The sequence below is a fragment of the Anas platyrhynchos genome, chromosome 14, assembly GCF_047663525.1.
Source record: "Anas platyrhynchos isolate ZD024472 breed Pekin duck chromosome 14, IASCAAS_PekinDuck_T2T, whole genome shotgun sequence".
Taxonomy (NCBI): domain Eukaryota; kingdom Metazoa; phylum Chordata; class Aves; order Anseriformes; family Anatidae; genus Anas; species Anas platyrhynchos.
Window position 1 is genome coordinate 1,313,230 of NC_092600.1, and position 27,779 is coordinate 1,341,008.

At 56.8% G+C, this 27,779-nt stretch overlaps 1 protein-coding gene and 1 long non-coding RNA gene across 7 annotated transcripts; one reads left to right on the forward strand and one right to left on the reverse strand.

Annotated features, from left to right (window-relative positions):
• Nucleotides 1-6,435: 6,435 nt before the first annotated feature.
• FGF1 (fibroblast growth factor 1) lies at nt 6,436-27,548 on the forward strand. 3 transcript variants are annotated; one of them, XM_013102358.5, is made up of 4 exons: nt 6,436-6,617; nt 21,871-22,071; nt 25,464-25,567; nt 26,398-27,548. In XM_013102358.5, exons 2-4 carry the CDS (start codon nt 21,903-21,905, stop codon nt 26,587-26,589), a joined length of 465 nt encoding a protein of 154 aa, XP_012957812.2. In that variant the 5' UTR covers nt 6,436-6,617; nt 21,871-21,902; the 3' UTR covers nt 26,590-27,548. The 3 variants fall into 3 exon arrangements, with proteins under 3 accessions (XP_012957812.2, XP_027324304.1, XP_027324305.1); XM_027468503.3 differs by having other exon boundaries at nt 6,439-6,617; nt 26,395-27,548; XM_027468504.3 differs by lacking the exon at nt 6,436-6,617 and adding an exon at nt 8,991-9,110 and having other exon boundaries at nt 26,395-27,548.
• Nucleotides 14,468-26,476, reverse strand: LOC106017998 (uncharacterized). 4 transcript variants are annotated; one of them, XR_011803359.1, is made up of 4 exons: nt 26,317-26,458; nt 25,532-25,633; nt 17,008-17,178; nt 14,468-16,356 (listed from the first exon to the last, which is right to left on the reverse strand). It is a non-coding gene; the product is annotated as an uncharacterized lncRNA (long non-coding RNA). The 4 variants fall into 4 exon arrangements; XR_003500538.3 differs by lacking the exon at nt 14,468-16,356 and having other exon boundaries at nt 16,480-17,178; nt 26,335-26,476; XR_003500537.3 differs by lacking the exon at nt 14,468-16,356 and having other exon boundaries at nt 16,480-17,178.
• Nucleotides 27,549-27,779: the final 231 nt, after the last annotated feature.

Below are 27,779 nucleotides of genomic sequence, written 5' to 3' on the forward strand. Positions count from 1 at the left end.
AAGCCATGTTTCCAGGAATTAGAACCAGGGGTTCCCAAACCAAACTCCAGTTTCCTTTCTGGAGCGTTTCCAGAGATGTCTGCTGCGCATTAGCCCTGGTGCGACCTGTAAGATGGATGTGAGTGCTGGCTCTCTGAATGTAAATATTAATTTCCTCCCTGCTCTGCTCGGTTGTCTCAGACATCGGCGTTGCCTATTTCTCTGTCTCTGCTCCTGGAAATGGGACTAAGACTTTCCCTCGGCACACAGTGCCTTTACACCCACGTTTGCCCTGGTACCAGTTCTCCACCCACTTGTCGCTATTAGCCTTAGTGGAAATCATGTTAGTTCTCATAATTACAGCAAGGGCACTGCCTTTCCTGGATAAAAATATCTTCAAAAGCAGTTAGAAAATCTCCAAAATCCTGTGGAAATCCCCACTCAACATACTGGCTTTGCCCGGAAATCCAGACAAAGCGTTTGCTCCTGGGGCTGGGCACTGGGGCCGCTGCTGCCTGGCCAGCAGCCTGCACGCCCTGTGCCCTGCAGCACCCACATCGCTGGTCGGTCACTCTGCAGGTCTGGGGGTAGCACTTGTCGACCCTTCCCTGCTAATTCAGGGCTTGAAATTCTGTTGCCCCTTGGTACAGCCCTGGGGAACGTCAGCCAAGCAGAAGCCGGGCGTTCTGGGCTCGTGGGCAGGACCTGTGGTGCCCAGGGCAGTGGAGGGGGCATCGAAGTGATGGCACAGCCTGGGGACCAAGAGGAATCAAAAGAGGAAAAGTAAAACTGCAGGTGGGGTAGGGTACCAGAAAAGAGAAGAAGAACCAGGAAACAGGTTTGCATTTTGTTTTCTAAAGTTAATGAGTTTAAGAAGGAGGAGCTGCCCTGCAGGGCAGTGTGCCAGCCCCGTGCTCCTCCAGCAGACAAGCAGCCATGCCAAAAGGCACCAAGCCTTTGAAATAAAAGATGTCTTGTCCTGCTAGAGGGAAGTGACTTCTTCTGTGCCGAGAGGATTTGAGGCATTCAACTTTTCCTCTCGCTCCCACGCCACCTGAGGAAGCTGAGACCCCCCCACCTCTGCAGGGAGCTGGGCTGAGCACGCAATCCACCTGCAGCCCGAGGCAGCTCCATGCACGGCTGCACTTGACGGGCTGGGGTGCAGTAATAGTGAGTGCCAGGCTGGTCCAAACCGGTCTAGGGAAAGGGTACAAGTCGGTAAAATGCTAATACCCGGCCCTATGTGGTGCTGTACACCTCTACACCTCGGAGCTCTGCATGGAGCCAAGTCAGAACTGGCAGTGCCCCTGTGCAGGCGAGCAGGAGTCCAGGTGTGCAGGTACAGGTCTGGAGGTGTCCAGGTGTGCAGTACAGGTGTGCAGGCATGGCAGTGAGGGCCGGGCTCCCTGCGTGCCCCGTGCTGCCACCTTCTGCCATGTAAGCACATGAACGTGAGAAAAAAGCCTGCCCGTCCCCCCAGTCCCTGCAGAGCTTCCTCGTGAGGAACAAGGCGAAATGAAGCTGCCTGAAGCATTCAGCTGTGGGAGCGGGAGGACAAAACTCTCCTCAATTATTTTCACAGGCCTATATTTTGTCTGTTCAAGGTCACCGTGCTGCAGCGTCCTCGCGCCGCTCAGCGCATCTCAGCACATTCAGGCACCAGGGAACGGGCGCAGTAAGTGGATCCACCTCCTCGTGCTGGCCTTGCAGTCGGAAACCCCACCACTGCCCGGTGTTTGTTTTCACGGCAGTGTTTGCAGAGGACATGCCCTTGGAGCCTGCAGATAAGATACCCGTGATTGGGAGCAATTGCATTCACTACGAAAGCCACGGATCAGCTGGAGAGCTCTCCACGCGCTACCTGGCTACAGGCGCGCCCGCGGCGCCCTCCTCCTGCTCTCTGCCTGCTGCCGGCCGGGCGGCGCAGCCCTTCCCCACCAAGCTGCAACTCTGAAACCAACAACAATTCTTAATTAATAGTGTTGGCGCACGGGCCAGACCCGGGTTTCGTTCCTCTCCATTTTTGGTTTCATCGCTTTCCACTCCCAGCGGCAGGACGCAGGGGAGCGCGGGGTCTGCGCGAGCAGGGCTGCCTGCCTGTTTGTGTTCCCTTGGCCTGGGTTTGAAATGGGCCCCTCTTAGAATAAAAATATGTTATTTACTGTGCAGTTAAATATTTGTTTCTTAGTGGGCTGGACTTCAGTGAGCTGTATTTTCTGCAATATTGCCCAAGCATGACTTACATTCTTTCCCCTTGCCTTTGTTTTTGTCTAATTAATTTTCTTGCTCATTATGGCTTTATTGGCCATAGTGAGAGTTTTCAGTGACTTTATACAAGAAAAAAAAAATATATATATATATAAATCATTAAAAAGAGCAAAACCAAAGATTTTGTTAAATGATTTTGAAATTGAATTCATCTTTCGATAATTTGATCTGTAGGAAGTACAGCACCAAATTGGATAAAGAACATTTCTTAATTACCCAAGAGCACTTCCTCATGCGAGTCCACTGGCCCAGTCTGGACATGCAATGATTTTATTTTTAAATAACACAACCAGGAGATACCGGCGTGAGCCGTCACAGCCTTTGCCAGCAGATTATTTGGACCACCGACCCTTTCCCACCTCGCCTGTTTAGCTCTGGGGCGCGCAGTTAATTACAGGACGGTGGCAGGGCAGGGCTGGGTTTCCGAGGGCACCGCAGCGCCTTGGCGCACACCCTGCTTCCTCTGCAGCGCCAGAGCAGCCTCTGCAAGGCATTGTTCTGCGGGGACAGGAAAAGTCCCCCGGGTCAGCCACGTCTTCATCTGCAGACGGAGATACCGGCTGCTTTAGCACCTCGGGGAGAGGGCACGCCGGCACCGCGAAGCCTCGATGCGCAGGAGGGGCAGTTTGTGGGGTGTTTGGTGTGGTCGGTGTTCGGGTCAGCCCTGCTGCCCGAGCCCACACAGCCTGCAGTGAGCCCACACAGGCCCCCCATCCCCGTGTGCTGGGCTGGGCCAGGTCCCCGCGGGGCTGCAGCACCTGCTCGTGGGTTTTGCTTGGGAGGTTGCAGGGGGAAAACTGAACACACTGGAAAACACAGTCTGTGCGTGCTTTACATCACATTACTCACGTCTGATCTGAGGTGACTGCAAATTTTGATGTTCTCTGGACATCATTGCTTACAAATAGTGCAGAAAAAGGAAACATTTGGGTATTTTGGTAACCACTTCTTCTGGAAGCTGGAGAGTTCCTCCTTCGTGTCGCATTTCCCGGTGCGGTGCCAGCAGCGTGACTTTCCCGCACGGCCGGGATCCCCCAGAACCCTGAGCCCCCGCACCCACCAGGGCCCCGTGCCTGGCACTTGGGCAGCACGGAGAGACCCTGCAGGGAGCTGAGATGGGGGCAGGCAGCCTCCAGGCCATGCAACAGAGACCGGGGCAGGTTTGCAGGAGGGCACTTAGTGCCCAAGACAAGGGCAAGCTGCGATTCTCTGGGTTAATTGCCAGGATGCCAGCGAAGAGGAGAGACAGAGATTTCTTTGTGCCGGCTCCAAGTGCCTCTGTTCCAGGAGAACGGCCCATAACCGACCTTGCTTTGTGTGGCCAGCCCTGGCTGACACTATTTGCTCAAATGGCTGAGCTGACAAAGAGAACATAAGAAATTCTTGGAGATTTTGGGCAGTGAGGTATCTCCTCGAGCCGGCACTGAAGCCCCATTATTTTTTTCCTCCTGGGGTTCAGATCAGAAAACCCCACACCACAACGACCGGGGCAGCTGTCCACAGTGAGCTGGGCACTGCGGTGCCTGCGCTGACCTCCCTCTGCTCCCGCACACCCGGTGAGGAGGGAAGAGCTTTCCTAGGCAACAGGGCAAGAGGAGAAATTTGGACACATCTCCCAACACACGTCTGGAGAGCCAGGCTCCTCTGCCTGGGCTCCTTCCACCCCATACATTTGTGGGACGCAGCGAGCCCTCTCCAAAGGCAGGAGGAGCCTGCAGCAGCCCTCTTCTGGTGGATGGCAGACGCTGCCAGGCTGGGGGAACAAACGGCGCGCCAGGAGCAGGCGGCTGGTCCAGGCACTGGGCTCTGCCAGCGCCTTGAGAGCTGCTGCTCCCCCAGAATACCCCAAGGAGCCTCAGCAGGGCAGCAAACGGGGCCAGCGTCAGCCCATGGCACTGCCCATGGGTGGCCCCATGCTCTGATAGTGCTGTGTGGAAACGGGACTCATCCGTGGTTCTGCCATCCACCACTGCCACTCACTGACACCGCTAAGGCACAAAAAGCAGATTCCCAAGTGGGAAGAAATTTGCCTTGGCTCGGCTTCCAGCTATAAAAACATTGGAAAACGCGTAACAATCAGAGGAAAGTGATGATCATGGGTAGATAGCAGCAACAGGCCTTACCTTGGGTGGGTTTTGTGAACAAGGGCAGCCATGGAAAGCTACAGAAGTAAGAACCCCTGTGCAACGCACTGCGTCCCTGCCCGGGGGTCACCTGGGTGGCAGCAGCTCCCCGAGCCAGAGGTGTCCCAGGCAGCCAGACCCGGGTGACCCGAACACGGAGGTCAGTTTGGGGAGGTTGGGAAAACTCCAGGGAATGAGTAAAAGCAATTAAATCAGCGGGCAACGATGGCCTGGCAGCCTGGTGTCGGTCTCAGGAAAACGAAGCAGGAGCTGATGCTGGGCTTGGTGAGCCAGGAACCGAAGGGAGGAAACAACACCCAGCAGCAGGGGATGGGAAAAATGGGTTCTGTCAGGCTAACCCGATCTATTTTTAGATAAAGCTGTAATTAAGTCAGTACTTGATAACAGCAGTACTTTCAGGGTAATAGGGCTTCTGTTATGTATCTGACTTGCACCAAATGCAACACGGCACATATTAAATGAATCAGAAGACGTCTGCTGCCCCCGAAACGCAATTACAGAGCAGAGCCCTCATTTGGTGAGTGCGTCCTGGGGAGTCCTGCGGGATTCATCCTGGCTCTGAGCTCGGGCTGGGTGCGAGCGCACAGCACTCGGTTAATATTTAAGGTCATCCGTCACGGAACAAAGGCCGGGAGCCATTCCTCAGCGGGCAGCGCTCCCTCCTGGGAAACCGGGGCTGGAGGACGCCTGCCCGCAGCCCCCGGCACAGCCCCGCGCCCCCGGCCCCGCGCCCCCGGCCCCGCGCCGCCTCCCGCGGCCGCTCGGCGCCCTCTGCCGGCCCCGGGGCTCCCCGCGGCTCCTCGCCGCTCCCCGGAGCTCCCCGGGACTCCCCGCAGCCCCCCGCAGTCCCCCCGGGTTCCCCGGGGCTCCCCGGCACACGACCCCCGAACACCAGCCCGGGCTGCAGGCAGCGCGAAAGAGCAGCTGTTCCCCTCGCGGTGTTCATAAGGAAGGGTTTCTTGCCCCCCCCGAAAGGGAACAGCACGTTTACTCAGTGCCAGGGAGGAATTCCTTATGTAGATTTTAAAAAATAAAAATTAAAAAAAAATAAAATGAAAGTCATGTGTTATCTACAGATTGCAAAATAGCCTGGAGAGGGGTGGGTTTTCCAATTTTTGGACCTTAACTTCTCACTTACCTAGCACGTGTCTGAGATAACCAATTTTTTACAAAGTCCCACCTCTGACTGGAGGTTCACACCGTGGGCCCTGTCCCTCATCCGCTGCCTGTCCCGGTGCCATGCGGTCGGTGCTGGCTGCAGAAACAGCTTCATCTGGAGCTGCCCTGCGGAGACATCCCATGACGAGGGAAATTCGGGTTTCCCTGAGCTTGTCCGGGTAAGGGTGCCCCTGTTTGCACACACCCTCTGGGCTGCAAAGGGCCCATCCCCTCCTGTCCTGCCCCACATTGGCTTTACGGCACGTGAAGCCCCCCCGGGGAGCAGGGGAGCCCCGCAGCCCCTGCCTGCCCCCAGCCCTGCGCACTCTCCTCCAAGCACGGGTGGGATGCTCACAGCTCACCCGAGGGGACCGCGAGCGGTTTGCAGGGCCCAGCACCAGCTTATGTCAAGGCTGCTGCAAGCTGCCAGCATTTGTTAATTGATTTATCTCCTGTCAGCTTCCTGGCAGGCTGCTTCTGTGGGGAAAATGAGAGGAAAATGGTCTGATGGTGCTGGGGAGACTCCAACCCTGGCACTATGCCGCACCCCGGTGCGAGCCCTGGGGGGATAGGGCAGGGGGTGCCTGCGGCACGGGGCAGCCGAGCACCACATACACACCACAGCCTGTTTGCTGTCACCCCCTAACTGCACAGAAGCACTTTGGGGACAGAAATGGCCTTGCAGCAAGAGAGAAAAGGGCTGGGGAGCACACAGGGAACCAGCACCGGCAGCAGGGGCAGCCCCACCACCCAGGCACAGGGCCCTGGCAGCGCTCCGGGCGCACGGGGGAGGCGGGCTGGATTAAATCCTTGTCTTTCACCTGGGCTGGAGTCCAGCCCCAAAATAGCAGTCCAAAAGCAAGATCACATGAGGGGAAAAAAATAGCAAGGCGAAGGATTATCCATACTTCCTCGTCCTATGTGGGCACAGCGCAGCGGTCCATGCCCCGGTGACGGCACCGCCGCGCGCTGCCCCAGGCTGGATTTTGGCTGGAACCAGCACAGCCCCGATGCTGGTGTCGGTCTGAAGGACACCGCTTCTCCTTGGAGCTCTTCCCACGAGCTGCCGTGAGTGCTGCGGGCACGGGGTGTGCGGGCATCGCGCCGGGAGCTGCCCAGCTTGGGGGCAGCGGGGCGAGGGGCAGGGTGACCCCCAGCTGCACAGCACGGCGCACCCCAACCTGGCTTCTGGGCGCCCCATGCAGCACCTCCCTGGTGTCCTCTTCGGGGCATGGCCCTTGGAGAGCCACAGCCCTGCCCCTGGCTTTGCAAACCCTTCCCACAAGGTTTGCAATGAGCTTTTGTGGTTCCTAATCCGCCACCAGTTTGCAGCTTGGCTGGGTGTGCGTGGCTGGGGAGCGGTTGGGGTTTCTTTGTCCTCGTTCTGGGCTCAGGGACAGAAAATGGGGAGGGGAGGTGGGGGAGGACATTTCAGTGCTGCCTGCAGGTTGCACTGGACTGAGCAGCACTTGCTCAGCCCTTCCAGCAGTGCAGCTCCGAGGAATGAACCCAAACCCTGGGACCTGGGGCATCTTGAGGGGCTCATTTCAAACCCGACTTGCAGGAAGTTCTGCCTGCTGTCAGTGCTGCTTGACCCTGATCTGGGGGACAAGCAGCAACACACAGTGCCTGGGAGCTGAACAGAAAGCAGCACCTCGTGTTTCCTCAAGGAAAAAGCCACTCTATGGTTAATTATTTGCCGTGCTTCCAAACAACCCCAAGAAATGTGTATTTTTTCTGGGACTCCTAGCCGAGAAGGTCAGCAGATATTCAAGGCAGAGCGGTGAGGGGGTTCCTTACCTAAGGCAGGAGCAGGAGCTGTCAGAAGCCATCCAGAGAGCCTAGAAAACAGCGCAGGCATCTGCTGCCACCCGGGCTTCGCCCTGGGGCCCGGGCAGGGAGGGCAGCGCTGCGGGGCCCGCGGGGCCGCGGCGGCACCGTCAGCCTTTGGGATTTGGCCAAGCCGCTCCTCGGCACGGGGACTGCTGCAGAGCTTCCAGCCACTGCTCGCTCTGCGCCTCGAGCGGGGGCTGCCAGACGATTGCTCTCACCAGAGCCGGCTGCGTCCAGGCCAGGCAGGGAGGACACAATGCTAAATTTGGGGGGAGGCAGGCGAGCAGTGCCACTTGCAGTGCCCAGAGCCCCCAGCCACCCAGCACAGGGGGAGGCAGGCAGGGGCTGCAGCCCTCCCCGCAGCCCAGGAACAGAAGAAGGCAGCTCTGTAGGAAGGCAGGGCTGCGTTTCCCAGCACTCCTCCTTCACGGATAACCCAAATGCCTGCCATCCAGGAAAAGCTCAGCCTAATTCAAGGGCAATGTTTGGCTTTGTCTTGCTTGTTGTTCCCTTCCACCATCGGCATGCAGCTACAATGGCACGAGGAAATGTTGCGCAGGTTTGTTCCAACACCCAGACACAGGGCAGTGAGCACGGAGCCCAGAGCCCACCCGGGCTGTGTCAGATGCACCAAGAACGATCCCCGCGGGCTGCTGTGAACTGCAGTGAACTGGGACATGTTTGTACCAAAACGTCTGGGCTCAGTGTGCTTGGGACTCGGCTCGGCTGCCCAGACATACAGGCTCCGTGTGAACCAGGACGGAAAACACATTTTAAGCAAGCCTCAGATAACCCTGGTCAAACAAGGCTGCAGAAGGCCGGTGGAGGCAGGCCAAGCTCCATGCTCATGCTTCCTTCACCCCTGCAGCCAGCACAAACCCTGTGTCGTGTGCGTGGCTCAGCCGGTGCCCGCGGGCCAGGCACCCTCTGACAGAGCCTACACCTGCACCCGGCACTGCTCCCTGAGTCCCAGGGGATACAGATATCAGGCTCAGGGGGATCCTTTATCAGGTTCCTTAGAGCACCTTGGCTTTTAAGGCCGACCTCTGCCACTGCGGAGCACCCCGGCACCGTCAGCGTGGGGCTGAGGGGTGCAGAACCCCCCTCCCTGCAGCTCAGCCTGGCACTCATTGGGGCAAAGGGGTTTATTGCATCCCGGGAGGGCACAGGACCAGCCGGTGCTTACCCAAAGCAGCAGGACCGCGGGGATGGGAACGAGAAAAGAGAGCCCAAGAAAGCTGGCTCCTCCGCCAGCTTTCTCCTCTCTGCCCCCACGGTGCCGCAGCGCCCCGTGCCCACGGCAGCAGCAGGCTCCGACCGAGCCAAACCGAGCTGAGCCGAGCCGAGCTGAGCTGAGCTGAGCCGAGCCTGCCCTGATGCCGCCAGAGCCCGGCAGGTGCCCGGTGCCCGGTGCCCAGTGCGTAGTGCCCGGTGCCCAGTACCCAGTGCGCAGTGCCCGGTGCCCGGTGCGCGGTGCCCGGTGCCTCCCCGTGCTGCGGGCGGGGCGGCAGCAGCAGCAGGGAGCGCTCGGGCCGGAGCCGCGGCCGGGGGGGCGCTCCCCTCCCACCGCAGCGCCTCACCAATAGGCTCCGGTTTGGCTTTTTTTTTTTTTTTTTCCTTCTTTTTTTTTTTTTTTTTCCCTATTTTATTTTTCGGTTCTCCCCTGCGCTCTGACACCAGCCAAAGCCCGGGCCCGCCGGCGGCAGCTCCTCCGCGGCTCCGTTACGGGTACGTCCCCACCCCCCGGGGATGCTGCGGGGGCTCGGGGGGCGCGGGGAGGCCGCGGTACCCCCGGGATGCGGCGGGGAGGGGGCGGGATGCGGCCCCCCCCGGGGCCTGGGGCTGCTCCCAGCGGCCGGGGACCACGGGGGCCGGGGGCTCCCTGCCTGCTGCTGGGCACCCGCGGGGCGGCAGCGGCCAGGAAAGGGCCCCCGGGGGGGGTTAGGAGCTGACAGCCGGGCCGGGAGGGGGGAAAGAGCGACAGGAGCGGGATGTCGGGCACCGTTCCCCACCTGGCTGCACCCAGAGCCCCGGTCCCTGCAAGTGTCACCAGGCTCCTGCCTCCGGGAGGGAGGAATTTCAATTTCAAAATGACTGCAAGGGAAAGGAAGGCGTTGACCAGGAGCTGGTGGCACAATCTGCATCGGAATCTTTCAAATATTTCGTTTTGCGAAATGCGATGTTTGGACCATTTTATTTCCAAATGGGAAATTTGCTGAAGTGATACAGCACTATAAAATGGTCCATTTTAAAATAATAATTATTAATAATAATAATTTCCTTTTTAAAAAAGTCCTTGGGCCTGCCCTAGCAGACACCCAAGCCCCCCTCCAGCCCTGGGGTTTGCCTGGATGTGTGGGAGCATCGCCTGGCCTCGCCGCCCCGCTTTGCTCCCCGTGCCTGGGGGGTGCAGGCAGGTGCCCCAGCACCACCCCCAGCCCTGCAGGCTCCCAGCCCCACACGGCTGTAGGGGATGTGCTGGAAGCAGGCAGCCCAGGCCCCTTGCAGCCCCAGCAGTGATTGCCTTGGAGAGCGCCTGAGCCTCATGGGCAGGTCGGCACAGCCAGGGGTGTAAAGTTTAACGGGTTCCTAAGGGCAGGACAATGCCTGATTGTTCTCCCCACAAGACGGGGTCAGCAAAACTTCCTCCGGCCGCCGCCGCAAGCACCCTGCTGTCTCGGGGCGTGCAGGATCGTGCGCTTGGACCGGGGCTGACCGGAGTTCGGGTCCACCGAGGTCTCCAGCCAGAGCCAGCTTCGCAAGCCCTTTGGATAAACTTTCCTTCCCAGCTCCACCCGAGCCCAGGGGATAGGCTTTCCCTCCCAAGCTCCCCAAATGACTCTGGCCTTCCTCCCACTCCCTGAGACCTTGATCTTCCTCCTGGCTGCAGCAGCTCCTCAGGCAGCTGGATGCGGCTCCTTCCACATTGCTCCCCGCTGGCGGGGCTCTGCCTGCCCGCTGCAGCCCCACATCCACCACCACCACGCTGGGGGCAGGTACCTGCCCTCAGGCCTCCCTGCGCTTGTTTTGCCAGCGTTTTCCTCTCTGCCAGACAGCGTGAGCAAGCCAAAATGCTCACAGGTGTGGGGGGAGAGGCAGGGACAGCAGGGGCTCGGAGGAGGTGCCCAGCTCCGTGCCCAGCACCTGCTCCTCCCAAGCAGGGCAATGGGAGCTTGCAGCATTTCTTCTTTGTATTTGGCGTCTTTGGTGTCTTTGGTTTGGCTTCGACAGCAGTGAGCAGCTCAAAGCATCGTAACGGCGAGGAGTCAGGGCTAAGTGACAGGGTCCATGATGACATTAACCACGGCAGGCTCGTTTCAGTCTGCCTCCTCTTATTTCAGCGTGCTTCTGACAGCGCGCTGATAGAGCAGACCACAGTCAGACCCTGCTAAATGTTTGTTTTCTCTTCTGACACCAAGCCAGAAAATAAATAAATAAATAGAAAAACAGCTTAGCAGCCAGAAAGGCCCTTTTCTTTCCTTTGTAACAAAGATGGGCATTTTCTGCCTAGAAGAGCTGTGACACAGACAGTGTGGCTGCCCTGCAGCCGTGCGATGCCAAGGCAGGAGCAGTGCCCACCCCTGGCTGTAGGGCAGACCCTGCCCGGGGCTGGCCGGGGCTCGGTGCAGGTCCCCAGGTGTGTGACCGCCAGCCCTGCCCCTGTCCTCAGCTCCCGCTGCTCCCTGCAGCCCAGCAGGTGCCTGCAGGTGCTCGGCATGCCTGGGTTTTTCACTCTGTGCTCGCAGGGAATGAGGAAAATTCCCGTCACAAGGAAAATTCCCGGGGTCATTTTAGAAGCGCCACTCCCAGTTTCCTGCAGCAATCAATCTCCTCTCAGCTCCGTGCAGTTTTCAGCAGCTCCTAGGGGCTGGATGAGGCCCTTAATTAGTGCAGGAACCCAACCAAACCGCAAATGGCCCCATCCGTTTCGCAGCATGCCCATATTTGCATGAGCAACAGCACGTGGGAGGAGGCATGAAAAAGGATTTTTAAGAGCCATTGCAATCCTGAACCACAAACACACACATTTCAACAGGAAATAAGCCTCGCTTTAGGGGACTAATTAAAGAAAGTTGTAACTTTTCAGTGAGGAGGCAATCACCAATTTTCACTTTAATGGTGCAATAATTGCTGGCTGGGGGTTGAGTCGGTTCCCATCTCCTGCTGCCTGCGCATCCCAGGCTCTGCCCTCGCAGGGCTGCGTCCTCCTCGTGGGCACCCTGCTCCCCGTGCAGCACCAAACGCCACCAGCAGCCACCTGGTGCCACGGTCGGTGCTGGAGCCCTGGCTCCCCACCCGGCAGGGGAACTTACAGATATTGCAGAAACTGCTGTTAGATTTTGGCTTCTCCCTGGCAGGAAATAAATGAGACGATCAGAGGAGGCCACTGCCCTGAGCCTGGTGCAGTGTCAGGGCGCAGTGCACGCGGCTGTGCTGCCCTGGCCCCCAACATCCCTGCAGCTCTGGGGTAATTCCTATCGGAGCAGGGTGCTGGAGCCCTGCAGTGGTTAAACACCCGCCCCGTAACTGCACAGAGACCTCTGGAAGTTCGGCTGGGGCTGCCTTGGTCTGGCCTCACCCGCTGTGAGAGCAGCACCTTCCTCCCCAGAGCCTCCAGGGCGCCAGCCGCAGAAATGCCAAGTATGCTTGCCTGTTGTGTTAACCCCCCCCTTTAATCATCCTTAATTTCATAACCCCCAGAATCACAGGAGCTGGGATGAGATGAATGCATTCCTCGCTGAATTAGGGCTCAGAAATAAGAGGTTGCGAGGAATGGTGAAGAAAGGTGGTCATTAACCACAGGTCAACCCAAAATGCAGTCATTAACCACGGGTCTGCCCAGAATGTGGTCATTAACCACGGGGCAGACCAAAGCCAGCAGCAGCCCCAGTGAGATCTCAGCAGGCAGAGCCGGCCCCAGCACCACCAAGCACAAGCAGGATGTCACAGCCAAGGTGGGGGCTCACCCACTAGAGAGGGGCGCAGCCCCCCCGCAGCTCATAGATTAAGGAAGAGGCAGGGGAAGCCCTGCTAGGTGCCACGAGCAGGCTGCCAGCAGAAATTCGGGGCAGCCCAGGGTTTGGGTACCTGGGGAAGGGCAGCGCTGGCACCGTGTCACACAGCCCCCCGGTGACACGGGCGGCTGGGCTGCGTGACACAGCTCGCTCTGATTGCCGGCCGTGGTGCTTTTAGAAATCTGCCATTCATTTTGTGCAACTGCAAGCCGATGATTACCGTTCGGGCTGGCGGCCTGGCCGGGTTTGCTTTTTAAGCGGCTCACAATAGAAATCTCTCTGCAGAAGAATTTGTTGAAAACCAGTTCAGCGAGAGAGGGAGAGGGAGGGAGAGGAGCTGCTGCTTTGTCATGCTCTCAGCCCCAGCCCGTTGTGTGGCCTGAATAGACGCAATAATCCTCCCTTCCGCTTCCATTTGTTAAACGAGAGAGACGCCTGACTCAGTAGTTCTCAGTAAGAGCACTTACTATTTTTTGCCTCGCATCCAGCACCAGATTATTTTATTTGAATGCTGCTGTCGCAGACGGGAGCAGAGGCTGCAGCAGTTCCCGGGCAGCAGGGAGCAGAGCGGCCCTGCCCAGGACCTGCAGCTGGCACGGCTCTGCCTGCCCCCAGCCCCTCTGTACCTGCTGAAATGTCACACCTGAGGGAAAACAGGGGAACAAAATAACTCCATTTTCCTGGCTGCTCAGTGTGGCAGATGGAGGCTAACACAAGCCCTCAGAGCACCACGGTTAATATCTGTGATTTCCTTTGAAGAACAGCCAACTCAGCCAGTGCTCAGTATTATTCCTTTAGCTCCAGCACCGCACCTCAACGCACCTCTGTACTCAGAGCTCTGCCACCCCCGCAGCCCCCACCTCGGCTCTGTGCCAGCCCTCGGGGCCATGTCCCGACCCCGGCTGTCCCCCAGCCTCCTGGCGCGGGGCTGCCAGCTCGCAGCCGCCCTCCCAAAGCCCCGCTGGTTGCCCACAATGGTCTAGACGCAGGGCCACGGTGACTCACGGCCTTGGTGCGCTCAGAGCGTTTGTCCCCGCTTCTGGCTCCTAATTTAGATCCCAGCTCTAAGAGGAGAAATCTGGGCGTCAGCCCTGACCTTGGGGCTTTTCTTCCCACGCCTCTGGCGTTAGCAAACCGCTGCTCCCACCTCGGGCCGAGCACTCACCCTCACAGGGCCCTTCCTTCTGCCAAAATTTCTGTTATTTCCATGCCAGGTGCACAGACACAGCCTCGGCTCCCCGCAGCATCCCCAGCCCACGGGGCTCGGGCAGCTCGCCCAGCCCCTGAGCCAACCCCCCCGGCATGGCCACCGCGGGCTGCTCCGGGTGGCCCCGATGGCCCCAAACCCTCCTGGGCGGTGTTTGGGGCACAGAGCCCCAGGGCAGGCACCCCGAGCCCGGTTTCCCCCTGCTCTCAGCCCGGTGCTGCCGGGGCGGACAGGAGGGGGAGATCTTCACCGTAACAAATCCCAGCCTGTGCTCCGGGATGGGGACTCCAGGCTTGTGCTGTTTGCCTGTACCGGGGGCACCCTGCGAGCCACAAACCGCCCTGAAAATGCTGCCGGCTGCTGGTGCTCAGTGCCAGGGCTGCTTTTCTGCACATCTCCCCACTCTGCCCGCAAGCAGCCGTCTGCTCCAGGGGCTTTCTGCAGCCCCTGTGCCATCCAAGCAGGAAAGGGACCATCGAGTCCCCTCTGCACGTCTCCAAAGCTCCCAGAGCTCCCTGTGCAAAGCTCTGCCACCTGCCCAGAGCTGCCCTGCCTTTCACAGACTCACTTTTTTCCCCCAGAGAAGTCATTCGTTAATTTTCTAACAGCTGCACATCCTTACATTTATGTTGTACATAAGGCTACTCAAGTGGGTACATTTTCAGTTAATTTGCTGGCATTTTCACTTAGATCCGTGTGTCTCCACCTCCCATCACCACCGGCAGCCCTGGCCAGGTCTCTGGGGACCAGCAGGACCCCGCGGTGGCTCCGCTGTCACTGCAGGTGTCTCACGGGGACCACTTTGGTGCCGACCTCTTCGCAGGCGCAGGTGCCTCGGTACGCTGCTGTCGGGGATGGGAGGACCGGGGTTAGGGCTGGCAGCAGCAGCATGCAGCTCATGCTCCTCTCCGAGGGGCAGCGGGGCGCCCGCAGGCAGCTCGGGGTCCCTGGGGCTGAGCTGAGAAACCCCAAATTTGGCCTCAGACCGTGTGCCAGAGAAGCGACCTGCCTTGCTCTGCTGGCAGCAGCGTAGATGGAACACACAGCGGGCTCACTAGCTGCATAGAGAGGTGTTATCCCCCCCATTACCTATCCTGTGGGGCTTTTTTGTTTGTTTTGTGGCTGAGCCTCTCACCCAAATTAACAAAGATTCAGCTTTGAGCTTGCCTTGCTCCAACAGAAAGATCTCATCTGAAACTCCCCCTGCATGTTCTCGTGCACCACGGTTTCACACTGCAAGGCATTTTCTCCAGCCCTGAGGAACGCAGATAAGAAAATTATTATTTATCAGTGGATTTTCCCTGTAATTCTTATCTCAAGCTTTTGTTGTGCTGTTAAGTTATTGAGCAACAGTGTGTGTGGCAAAACACAGCCCAGGCCGTTTACTCAGGCACCCGTAGCTACCAGACACTGCATTTCGAGGACGATATCAAGCAGCAGAATTAAGAACAGAATCCTCCTGGGCAGTTTTTCTCAGACCGTAACACGACAAGCATATAGCCCTTACACAAATATTTTAGAATGAGCATAATTAACTCCCTGCGCGTTTTCAGGGCAGTAAATCACTGCTAAGCTCATAGCGAACCCAGAAACCAAGCGATTTTCCTTGGAACAACAGAGACTGAGACTCTGCTGGAGGAAGCCTGACTTCTGAGTGATGATATGTCTACTGATGGTTAACCACGAGTATGGCTGTGAGGTTTCACTTGGCCTGGAGATGAAACCCTCACTTCCAGCATTCTCCTCGTCTAGGGGGAAGGACACGGTATAAAGCCCGAACCCAAACTCCAATCCCAGTTTTTGAAGCCTGAGCCAACCCTTGATTAAGCCTGGCTATTCTTCAGAGGGCCAGCTGAAGGAAGTGTTACATCTGACAACACATGCAAATTGCTGCTTTTTGCTCCTAATTCAAGCCTTGTGCCTTATTAGCAACAGCACCCTGACGTTTTGGACCCATCTCAGCGATGAGAGCTTGGCACAGGCCCGCAGCTGATAGCAGGGCGAAGGAGAGGGGCAGTGACAAGGCACCAGCCTGGAACGGGGCCGTTGGCAGGGAGCACAGGGTCAGCGGGGACTTAGCCCAGCAGGAGAACCACATCAGCCCCGTGGCGTAAGAGCACAGCGTAGAGTAAAATTTTGGGTCTAGAATCTGTCATTTGGGGTCGGCTGATGGTTTTTCTGGGCAGAGCTGCTCTGCAAAGCAGCCCGGCTCCCAGCTGCAGGCAGCCACGCTTTTCCTCTCCGCATCTACTCACTCCCAGAGGGAGGCAGGGAAAAGCTGGGTAAAAGTGCCCCAACCAGAGCACAACCAGACGCCGCGAGAAGCCTGCCCCGGGGCCAGGTGCGGCGGTGGCTGGCTGCCGTCCGTCCGTCTGTCCATCCGTCCGCCTGTGGGCGCCTGGGGCCGGAGCCAGCGGCCGCGGGGCAGCCACACCTGGGCCCAGACAGCTCCCGGCTCTGTGGTCTGACATTTTGCCCAGCGTCCTGCCTGGACACCGGGGGCGGGTGGTGACATTTGTGAGCCCGGCAAGCGTCACCCAGCTTAACCTCCCTGCCCGCCGGGGCTGGGGGAGCGGGTCCCCAGCAGGGCGCACAGGGGCACCCACTCCCCCCATCGCCATCCCCAGGGCATCAGCAGCCCCAGCAGCACGGAGCCTTCGTCCTCGGGCACCCAAATCAAGGCCGGGTGACTCGTGGTGTGGTTTAGCAGTCGGTCCCACCTGCGGGTGCCTCTCGGTCGGTGTGAGCAGCGCTGCAGGAAAGCAAAGGAGCAGGAGGGTGGGTGCCAGTGCCAGCCTGTGGGGGGACCTGGATAAGGCAGCACGTGCCCTCTGCTAGAGGGAAGGGGAAACCCTCAATATCCACACAGCACTAATTACCTTCTATAATTTATAATAAATGCTGTAAACAGCACCTTAAAGCACGGACAGGAGCAGATCCCCTGCTGGGGAGGGAGCACGGCGCAGGAAGGAGCAGCAACCGCCCCCAGCCCCCAGGCAGCTGCATCGCCTCCGGCTGCAAAGCCCAGAGGTGAAAGGTGCCCCCTTGCTACGCATCTCCCACCCCCTCCTTCACTGGAGAAACTGAGCTCTTGTGCTCTGCCCAGGGTGTTCTTTCCATCACAGGTCCCACACATCTGGCGAGCAGCGAGCTTGGTGATTAAATCCCGCACACGAGGCCATGGGAGCTGCATCTGCAGCCAGCGCTGCTCATGGATGTGTCCATGTGCTTGGTCCAAGCCCAGCCTGGCCACGGGGAGCGAGACCCTCCTGGCAGGGCTCCTGCTCCCCGGCTGGACCGGCTTCAGGAGCTGGGGCTGTAATTAAGTTAATCACCAGATTGCAGAAGGGTGTGGGTGGGGAGGCAGGAGAGGCTGGAAGGTAATTAGAAAGCAGATCCTCACTTTGTTTTCCTGTCTCCCCACGGGTGCCACGGCTCTGCTGAGATGTTGTGCTGCAGGTCCCAGCCCGGAGAAGTGCAGCAATCACACACGGCTCTGAAATGCTCAGCTTCTGACAGGCCGTTCCCTCGGGGCTGCACAGCTCTGGGACATGCACGCTTCTCCAAAGGCTCCCTGCTGGGAACAAAGAGGGGACGGGAGCTGAGACAGCATCAGGAGGGTCTGACACGGCCATGGTGAGGCCGACCTTACGGCATCCCATTGCTGGGCCAAGGGTGGAGAGCAGGAGATGACGACTGTGGGCAGGAGTTAAATCAATTCCTACAGCTTTGGTCACACTTTAGAGCACAAATTCCACTTACAAAGGGTAAAACCTGACTGAGAAATACATCATTAAGCATCTAATAGAAATAAAACCTTCCTACCACAAACACTGCCTAGAAACAAGCCAATGCTTTCTGCTGATCTGCACACAACCACCTACTACACATTTATCGTAGGCTTTGCCTACTCATTTACTGAGTCCTCCTCTGAGGATCCGAGGAATCACAGCCATGCCTGGCACCTCCAGTGGGGCTCCTGGGCTGCCCCAGCCCAGCTCCGACTCCACCATGCTGCGGGGTCCTGGAGCCACCTGTAGGAAACTCTTGCTGAGCTCCGATCCTGCCTGCATCTCGCACGGCCTGCTATTCCTGGGTGAGGAAATCCCGTCCCACACAGCGCATCTCTATGCAATGAATGAAATCCCTTTTCATCCGAGCAATTTTTCCTCAGCAGGCTCGGGCAGCTCTTGGATCACCCCAGCCAGCTCCCCGAAGCCGTATCTGTCCGCCCCTGTGCTTCAGGAATCCACCGGGGCAGACAATGCGTGGAGGAAAGCCAGAGCCGAAATTATTTAAAATATTTTACCTGTTGCAACCATTCTCCTACTTCCTATCTAAATTTCCTGGGAAGAGAGCTGCCTGAAGCCAAAAGCGGGGTTGGGAAATGAGCCCAACAGGAGGCTGGTGGCACCCTGGGATAAATCTGATTTCTGTTTTAATGGAGAAAATAACATGTTCCAGAGTGAAACCAATTGCAGCATTCCCACTGAACTCACCAGGGCCTAATTCCGAGGACACTGATCTCATTATGTGGAGCCTGAGAAAACCTTAACAAATCCTGAGCGTGGCTGTCTTTTGTTTGGAGCTTTCTCTACGATCTTCATCCGACCATCTCAGTGACAACTGGTATCAGCTGCACCGCTCACCGACACCTCCAGATTGTTCTGACGGGATGCTCAACAGAGCCCATCCAGAACATTTCCTCCCGGACCTATAAAAGGACCGTATCCAAAGCCAAGAATAGCCTCAATGAATTTGAGTTGTTCAAAGCCAGGTTCGTGAGACATTTCTGGGTTCCTGTGGGCAGCATCTGGGAGCTTTATGATGAATACAGCACAGGCTCACCTTACCTGGCCGCCCCGTGAATCCAAGGGTCACAGCAGTCCTGCGGGCTGCCAGCCTCTCACCAGCACCAGCTTTGTAAAGGGAGCAAAGGGGAAAACTGTGCCTTTTGGCCTGATTTTAAAGCAGGGAAGGACGAGGAGCCCCCTGCTCGCTGCACCCGCTGGCTTCTGGGCTCACACGGAGTTTGCCTGGTGCTGGCAGCATGGCCAGCACCCAGCACTCACTCGGATGCTTTCAGAGTTTGGGATTTCACATCAGAGCCTCTGTTTGGCAGCTGCAGCAGCCAGTGATAAAGCCTGGAACTGACCCCAAACATCTCAGAATCTCCCAGCTCTTGGGGCCTCGCACCCGGTGCCACAGGGAGCACGCACATGGCCAAGCCCCATGGCTGCAGGCCAGTGGGACATGGGCAGAATTAACCTCCGGGTTCAGCTCTCTTCTTAAGTCCTTTTTTATCTCTAGAAAGCTCATTTCTGACCTGGGAGGTTTTGACATCTGCTACTATTAGATGGGTAAATCCAGATGCCAGATTACACAAAATTCCCATAAAAAACTAAAATTTTCTTGCCAGAAGTATAATAGTAGGGCCTGGAGTGGTACTGTGCATAGAGTACCAACTACACGGTCATAAAAGTATGAGAACAGCAACAGTATTTAGCGAGGAGAGACAATGGGAGTGGAAAATTGTGTTCATTCAGCTTCTCTTGTGGAGTCAAAGGCAGCTGGCGAGCACTGAAGGTGCTCTAAAAATAGCAAAAAACCTTAAAGGAAATACATGAAAATGAAGAAAATTTCCAGCAGGGCTGCTCTGTTAAAGCTATCCATAGATGCACTCAGCCGTGCAGACAGGCAGTAAACAAGGGAAGCACCAGTCTGCTCCTCACCCACGTTGGCTGCGGCGCAGCGCTGCTGAGCTCCTGCTCCGAGCCCGTGGCTGAGGGAGGTTTGCTTCTCGCTTCTCTCCACCGCCAGCCCAGGAGGTTTCTGAGAGCCCTTCGCCTTCAGAGGAAGGTTGAAGAAAAGCTGGATTTCCAGTAAATTACACAATGCCACTGATCTTGATTAATGCTCAGCAAAGCACTGGAGCCTTATCTACCACATCGAATGACTTGAAGGCTTTCATTCAGAGGAAGCATGGCAGGCTATCGGTATTAAATCTGAACTGCTACAAGAAAATCATGATTTCTCAATAGAAAAAAAAAAGTTCTGGGAGCAGAAGGTCTCAGAGGTACCTAATTTCAGCTGCCTGACAACTGTGTCAAAAAAAGATGTCAAAGCTGTACCTTGGGAGCCCACCAGCTGCCCTGGGAGGCCACCAGGATGCATCCAGCTCCTCCTGAGCAGCCCTGGGACACTTCACTGAGCTCAGTGCAGGGCATCAGTGCTAGCACCTTCAGCGTGCCACCTCGCTAGCAGCTTATATCACCATCAGTGAGCATTTCCAAAAATACCAGGCTGTGTCAGATGGGACAGCCGGGGCTTTTGCTTCCAAGCGCACACACTCTGAACGTCCCAGCTCTGAGCCTGACGCTGCTTTTGTTCATTTAAGCAGCAAGGAAACCATGAGAGATGGTTATAAAACTTGGTCTGACTTCTGCAGAGAAAGGTTAATGCTTTTGGCTTCGCAATTAGGGGCAGAGCAGGACTGAGCCTCGGGGAGATGCGCGATACGGGGTGGAGCTGGCCGGCAGCCGGTTTTGTGAACCTGATAAGCACCAAAACAGCTCCCTGGGCACATCAGCAAAGAGCTGGGGAAACGCGCCTGATAAAGCACGGCTCGCTAGGCATTGTTCCAGAAAACATGACTCCTGAAACAAGATCAGAGCAGTCCTGCAGAAAGGGCAGTGGGGAAAAGTTTAAAATAATACGTGGCCGGGCCCCCACGCCCTGACCCTGCTGGCCCCCTGACTTCAGCCCTCCAGCTGCAGCACGGCACCGCGGGCCAGGAGGAGAGGGGCCCGTCGGGAACTGCTCGCTGCCAGCAGGAATCCAGGCCTTGGATGACAGAGAACGCTTCTTCCTTCACGGCTGTTCTCCCCTCCTAGGAAATCTCGCTGTTCTCATAGCGACCCCAAAGGGACGCATCTGAAAGAAAGGGATGGAGTCCGTGATCTAACCAAAGTCGGTGGAAATGGCAGGGCGTGTTTTTAACAACAGCAACAAAGTCTTTATTTCCAAGGTTTTAGTTTTTAGTTCCCAAAACTTTAAAAGAAATGGGCAGTTTCACATATTTTATTTATTTTATTTATTTTTTTTATTTATTTTTTTTTTTTTTTTATCTCCTGCAGACTTTGGGGATCCACTTGGAGGCACAGTTTCCCCTCCTTGCAGCTGCATTTGCAAAGTTAAATAGTTAGGAGCTTACAGCCAAACGTTTGGGGGTTATGCACACACACAGAGCCATCCGTTTCTCAGTGTCTGTGTACTGCCATGGGTTACACTCCCAGTTATCTCCCAGGTCACTGGGAAACACACACTGTGATACCAGCTCAACCCTAATTCTACAGTAACACAACGCCGTGCCAAATAGATGCTTTCACAATCTGTATGCAACATAAATACACAAAAACAGTGAGCATATAACGATTCCCATATATAGCTATGGGAATAAGTAGCATTTAAAGTCATTTCCTCTCTCTAGGTTTATCCTCTGCCCTGTCTTTTTCTGTTCATAAATCCACTTCTCTATAAGCACTAGGCACTGTTGCACATGAGGGTCAGCCTATTCGAGGCAGATTTTAAACACAGTTTCTAGGCCAGGCACCGGACTTTGTTTCAGTTGGGATACAAGGGTGCACCAGCATGATATAAGCTCATTATATCCTCAAAGTTCATTTTTTTCACATGCATTTGATCACCCACATTTGTGTGGGTGTACCTCCCGCTCACTGCCCAGGCAATGAAATCCTCCTGTGCCCTCGTTTATCACCCACAACATCGACATTTTGGTCTGGCTCTAAGCACGGCTGTGCCTCAGCCAGGTGAGGTACACAACGCCAAGACAGGAAGAAAAAAGTTTGCTTATCTAGCAGCCTGCGTGCAGTCCCAGCCATAATCATGACTGAGGTATAATAGTGGCGAGAGTTATTAGCCTGGGCTTCCTGCCTCCCGCGGGCTCCAATCAGACACTGGGTGTTTTCAGCCTTTTTCTCGAGTGTGTAATTTTAGTGCGTACGTCAATAGCAAGCAGAAAGAAAACAGCACTCGCTGCGACACAATTAAAAGGCCCCCGGCCCTGCCGCCGATGAGCAGACGACCACCAGCCCTCCCACTGCGGGGAGCATCACCCCGAGGGCTGTGTCACCGCCACCACCACGTGAATCACCTGCCCCGGCCCCCTCCCTGCCTGCCCCTTTATAAGCTTGGCACCGTGCGGGGCAGCTCGCCGTGCCCGCTCTCACCTCCCCGTCTCTTGCAGCCTGGGCACCAGCCGCCGGCAGAGGCTGAGGCATGGCCGAGGGGGAGATCACCACGTTCACCGCCCTGACCGAGAAGTTCAACCTGCCCCCGGGGAACTACAAGAAGCCCAAGCTCCTGTACTGCAGCAACGGGGGCCACTTCCTACGGATCCTTCCCGACGGCAAGGTGGACGGGACGCGGGACCGAAGCGACCAGCACAGTAAGCACACACAGCGTGGCTGCTCGGCTCTCCTGCTTGCTCCTGTGCCTGGCGCTGTCTTGGCTACCTTTTTCCCTAGGAAGCATCCCAGCACGCAGCTGGGAGCGGGGCAGCCACGAGGCTGACTGGTCCTTACTGGGATCACGGGTGGGCAGAGCACCCGGGGCACAACTGGGGTGGTAATTGCAGCTTGGCTGCTTATGAGCAAGCTGGCAGCTGGAAAAAAGGGGTTGAGGAGGAGCTGCACATGCTGCGTATGGCCACAGTCATCACAGCTGACTCGATGTCCCCCGGTGCTGTCCCTTGGCTGGAGGGTTTGGTGCTGGCACCACATGCATGCGGTGCCTGCTGGCAGCACCCCCACCCTGCTCCCTGCACACAGGACCCTTTCGCAGGCAGCACGCATTTTATCTGTGAGGTGCACATGGTGTCTTCTTGCCCTCGGTACCTTCCCTTTCCCCTAATGCAGTAAATTAAATTCCTGTGGGATACGCAAGTCCAACAGAAGCAAGAATCAGCCAAAAAAAGTTATTTTGTGACTCTCAGTTTTAAAAATGCGGGGACGGCAAGGAAAGGTGCTGTCTGCCCTTTCCAGAAGTTCCCCAGGGCACCGACAGCTCCTTCCCTCTCCCTGCCAACAGCTCACGCTGCCAAAGCCAAGCCCATGGCCGAGGTGCTGAGCTCTCCGGCTTTGCCCAGGCTGTGCCAAGCCACCAGAGAGCTGCCTGCCTGGCCCGACACAGAGCCCCCTGCCCCCACTGCACTTTCAAAGTGCTTGAGAGGATTTGGGAAACTGCACCCAAGAGAGCAGGGCAGGCAGAGCAGCTCCTGGGGCACAAGGGTTAGGGCTGGGGCCGGATCCTGCCCCTCTCTGCTCACCGTGCTCCGCAGCAACCTTCCCGCAGCCTGTGTACACCGTACCCTGGTGCTTACGGGAACATAGCTGGGATCTGCCAGGCTCCTGTTTGGTTAGAAAGGAGCGCTGGGAGGAGCCCAATTAGCCTTACAAATTCTAAGAACAGCATTTTTTTTTTCTTTAAACCACAAGCGTCCACGTGGCTTTCTCCCCCAAAGTCAACCTTTCCTCATGTTCCTTTCAAGAAGAGGCAGTTTGTGCAGAGTTTCAAGTACAAATGTCGTTCCCCTGCCCTTCGCAGCACCCTTGGCAGCATTAGGGAGAGCTCAGCACCCTGGCCCTGAGCCCAGTGCCCCCTCCCTGGGGCTGCCCCCGCAGCAAGCATCTCCCCTCTGGCCACCAGTGCCAGCCCCGGCACGCTCGCACCTCGCCAGCTGCCGTCCTGGCCGTGTGTTTGGGAACCTGTGCCAGCAGGGAACCTCCTGCAAACGATCCCATAAACGTGGATATCCGACCGTGCAAATATTTACAGAGGAAACTCCGTGCAGGGCGGCGTGCCAGCAGGAGGTGCGCCTCTGGGCACCAAACACCGCGCGCTCCGGGGTCCCTGCCTGCGTGCTGCAGGCACCAACACTGCTCCTGGTCACAGTGCCCCGGGGTGTACCAGGAGCAGAGCAGGATGCTGGCCTCCATGGGATGCTGCTTGCTCAAGGAGGATATCTAATGGGAAAATAAAAGCCACTCGTCCTGGGCCCTCAGCACCCAGCCCTACGTGCCGATTCCTTCCCTGGTCCTTTGCTGCAGCACTTGTGCATCCCGAACCTTCACCATGAAATGAAAAGGAACCTTACCAGAGCATTTTTGGCTCTTGAGGACGAAATCCAACACATTCCCAAAACCAGCCTCATCTTCTCTACTTCATAGAATTACTTCACGGATGGAAATCTCCACACAGAGACGTGAAAAGACCTGCAAGAACTGATGCACCCTCCCCTGGCCAGTTTTGGGGGCAGCTCCATGGCTCTGGGCCCACCGCCCCTTCCCTGGCCAGGCGGGTGGGAGGCAGCACCGGGGGATCACCAGGCAGGCTGGGGGCTGCAGCCCCGCTGTGCCCCCACCAAACCCCTGCGGCTGAGCAGGGAGCACCAAAAGCGAGGAATGGACCCGTCACAGTAAAGATTTCCCTGGGACCTGCTTCTGCCACACCGAGAGGTCACACTGCATGCTGTTCCAGGAAGGATTAAATAAAGTAAATTTAAAAAAAAGAAATAAAAAAGGAGGAAGGAGCTGGAGTGAAGGAGGCTGCTCACACTTCACTCAAACCAACCCCAACATTTCTGTTACAAATCTCTACAGGAAAAGATCAGAAGAAAGAGCTGACTTGGAGATGGGAGCAGTATTTTGGAAGAGCTGGGGTTTTGCACGACACCCCAAGCGCACCCACAGCCCCCGCAGGTGCCGATGCAGCCGCTCAGCGTGTGCCCATGGTGGTGATGTGTGCGCTGCTGGAACCACGTGCAGGAGAACCACCCCCGGGCTGCACCCTCACTGCCTCTGCCCTTCTCTTCTGACAAATCCATTGATCAACAGCTAGAGCCAACCTGTAATCACTGTAATTAGCTAAGGGAGGAAGAAAGAAACCCACGGGGGTAAAATAAGTAACCGCACAAAGGGGAAGGCTAAACGGGCTGGGGAGGGAGGTGGCACAGACACTCGGCCTGCCGCTGACCCAGCTCATCTCCCACAACAGGAGGCCAACAAGGAGTTTAGTTGTTTTTTTTTGTTTTTTTTTTTTTTTTGCTTTGGCGTTGGGAGCCCAAGCCCAGCACTGCTCAGGGTGCCTGACACCATGGGCTGTGCTGCAGCCCAATGCTCTGCACCGGCAGGCCCAGATCCCAGTCACCATCAAAGTCTTGCCTCCTGCTCACTTCAGCTGCAGTGATACCGGGCACAGCTCCTGGACATCCGCAGGACGCCCGTGTTGTTCTCCAGGATGAAGGGCAGCGCTTGCTGCCCCTCTGCAGCTTGCTGGAGCTCCCCAGCTCCCCCACTGCGCCCAGCAGCCCCGGTAAGGCAGCCTCCGACAGGATGCTTTGGGGCACGGTTTCGAAACGCCAACATCTGAAGTCTGCCTGTCCCCGGTTTAGCTCTCAAAATACTTCTTCGTGTGTCACTCCTCAAGTGTCTTGTCAAAACCACATGAGAAATTGGTAAATTAGAGCCAGAATTAAAACCCCAATCTCCTGTGTCCCATTCCAGCGTCTTAACCAAAAGGCTGCCCTTGCTTTGATGTAAAATAAGGAAAAAATTGGTCTTTGGTTCCTAAAACATGGCTATGGGGTTTCTTTGAAGGGGAGGGCACAGGGAGATGTTTTCATTACGCTCTGTACTGTTCCTTATAAACTCTTTATAACCCAAGCTTCAGCACCAAAATACCCTGCTAACTTCCCTAGCAGCTTAGACATTATCTCTCACTTTTCTCCCCCCCGTTTTTATTTTCCTCTTATTTTTGTTGTTGTTTTATTTTTACTTTCAGTTCAGCTCCAGCTCAGCGCGGAAAGCGTGGGTGAGGTTTATATAAAGAGCACCAAGTCTGGGCAGTACCTGGCAATGGACACCAACGGGCTCTTGTACGGCTCGGTAAGCACGAGGCTCCTGTGGGACCGGGCACCGAGAGGTTTTGAGGTCTGCAGAAATCTCGTAGCTCTGAGTAATGCAAACCGCAAGCAACAATTAGCCTCTGTTTGTTATTTTGGCAGCTGGACGGCCACTCTCCGTCCAGCTTTATTTTGGGGGGCGGGAGGAACAAACAAATAACCCAATAGCACCATTTGCAGCCTGCCTCGAGCACCTGGCAAACACCACGAGTCGTGCCCGGAGCAGCAGCTGCTCCCTACCAGCTCGGCAGCTGCTGGCTCCAGGAGCAGGACCCCCACAGACCCCGAGCTGTGCCAGCTCCACGGCTCTGCGAGGGGGCTGCAGGCTGCCAACAGGGCTGGGGGGAAGCAGAAACCTGCCTGGGTTTTCCCTCTGCATCCCCAGTTCTCCAGCCCCGCACCAGGTGGTGACAGTGCCGGCACAGGCGGGATGCTGTGGGGAAGGAGCTCCTGTGCCCAGGAGCCATAGGACACGGTGTCACCAAAAATAATCCGTGTCTTTGGGAATAGTCCCATTTATAGCTAAGCGGGTGTCATGTAATCCTGTCAGCAGGCTTCTTAGCCTCGCCAGAGAGCTGCTTTGTTCCCTGTGCTCGGCCCCTAAACCCACAGCCAGCACCAATCACCAGCACCAGCTTATGGAGAGTGGTGCTCGGTTCAGACATTGCCAAATGAAATGCCTGGGTCAGGGACAGGGCCCCCAGGCCAGGGAGATAAATCAAGGCCACAGACCTGCACGCTTCCCATCACCTTGGCAGGGCACAGAGACGGGGCAGGGGCTCACTGCTGCCACGCGCGGCTCTCTTCCAGCAGCTACTGGGCGAGGAGTGCCTGTTCCTGGAGCGGCTGGAGGAGAACCATTACAACACCTACGTCTCCAAGAAGCACGCCGATAAGAACTGGTTCGTCGGTCTGAAGAAGAACGGGAACAGCAAGCTGGGGCCACGGACTCACTACGGGCAGAAGGCGATCCTCTTCCTCCCGCTGCCCGTGTCGGCCGACTGAGCCCCCACCACGACCCCCACCTGAGCCCCCCCTGTGCCACCCTCCCTCTCGCTGCCCCTCTTTGGCTGGTCTGGCAGAGCCAACCAAGCGTTAGCGCTCCCAGCTTTAGGTAAAGGCTTCAACAAAACCAAAGCAGAGCTACCCAGCCCCACACGATGCTTCACAGAGGTGGTGGAGAACCGGAGAACCCCCGGCACCTCGGCCTCACCCCGTGGGGCTGAGGGCACCCTGGGACAGCCGGGCACCAGGGACATGCACCTTCCCGGCCCAGCACCTCTCTGGGTGCTCTGTGCTCAAGTATTTATCCATCCCAGCACGTCGCTGCTAGAACACCCTCTGAGCCATTCCAAAAAGCACCGTTATTCATGCCATCGAGTCAACGCCTGGTGAAAGGCCTGCAGATATCATCGTGCTAAGCTAAACTAACAGCAGCCAAAAGCTCCGAGTCCTCGAAACCTTAGCCTTCCTTCCACCTCGAATATTGCTAGATTTCATGCTAATATCAGCCATATGTTATTCATATTTATTTATTAAGTAAACCTGTCTCTTACACAACCTGTCCAGAAGTGGCACCAACACCCTGATGTTATCCTGGAGGGGACAGAGCAGAGTGGGAGTGACCAAAGCCTGATTTGGGGGCTCTGTGGAAAAGGCACCGGGGCCCCTCGGTGAGTTTAGGGTGCAGCCCGTGTTCCCTGGCACGCCACACAGACGTGGCTGGGCACTGAACAGACTGAACCGAGCAAGGATGAGGGGCAGGGAGCTGTGGGGAGCCCTGCACGTCACAGTGAAGCCACCGTGCTGCAATGCTACGGGGCAGGCTGCTGGCATCACGGCATGGCAGTGTGCTGGGGCCCAACTTCAGGTCAGCCCTCTCCGTCAGAGATGGAAGTTTCAAGCTGTAAATATGATGTACTGGTACAGTGGCAGAGTAATAAAGTTTGATATGAAATACTGAACAGGCTACACTTGTTCTTCCATTCCCCAGGCCCCCGGGATGTGGGGAAGGCGCTGCCCTCTCCTGGCACAGCCTGGCAAGCCAGCTCCACGTGGGAGGTGGAGACAACAGGCGCTGCGGGTCACATATTTCTGCAGCAGTAATTAGCCACTAATTACTGCTCTCTGGCATTGCTCTGCTAATTACCGCACTCCTGAAGCCCTGCACTCGCTGGCTCTGAAGCCTCCCCCAG

Coding starts and splice junctions, on each gene's coding strand:
- FGF1 (XM_027468503.3), top strand. CDS start 21,903: ATGGCCGAGGGGGAGATCACCACGTTCACCGCCCTGACCGAGAAGTTC. Junction 22,072..25,463: donor GGACCGAAGCGACCAGCACA/GTAAGCACACAC, acceptor TTTTACTTTCAG/TTCAGCTCCAGCTCAGCGCG. Junction 25,568..26,394: donor ACGGGCTCTTGTACGGCTCG/GTAAGCACGAGG, acceptor GCTCTCTTCCAG/CAGCTACTGGGCGAGGAGTG.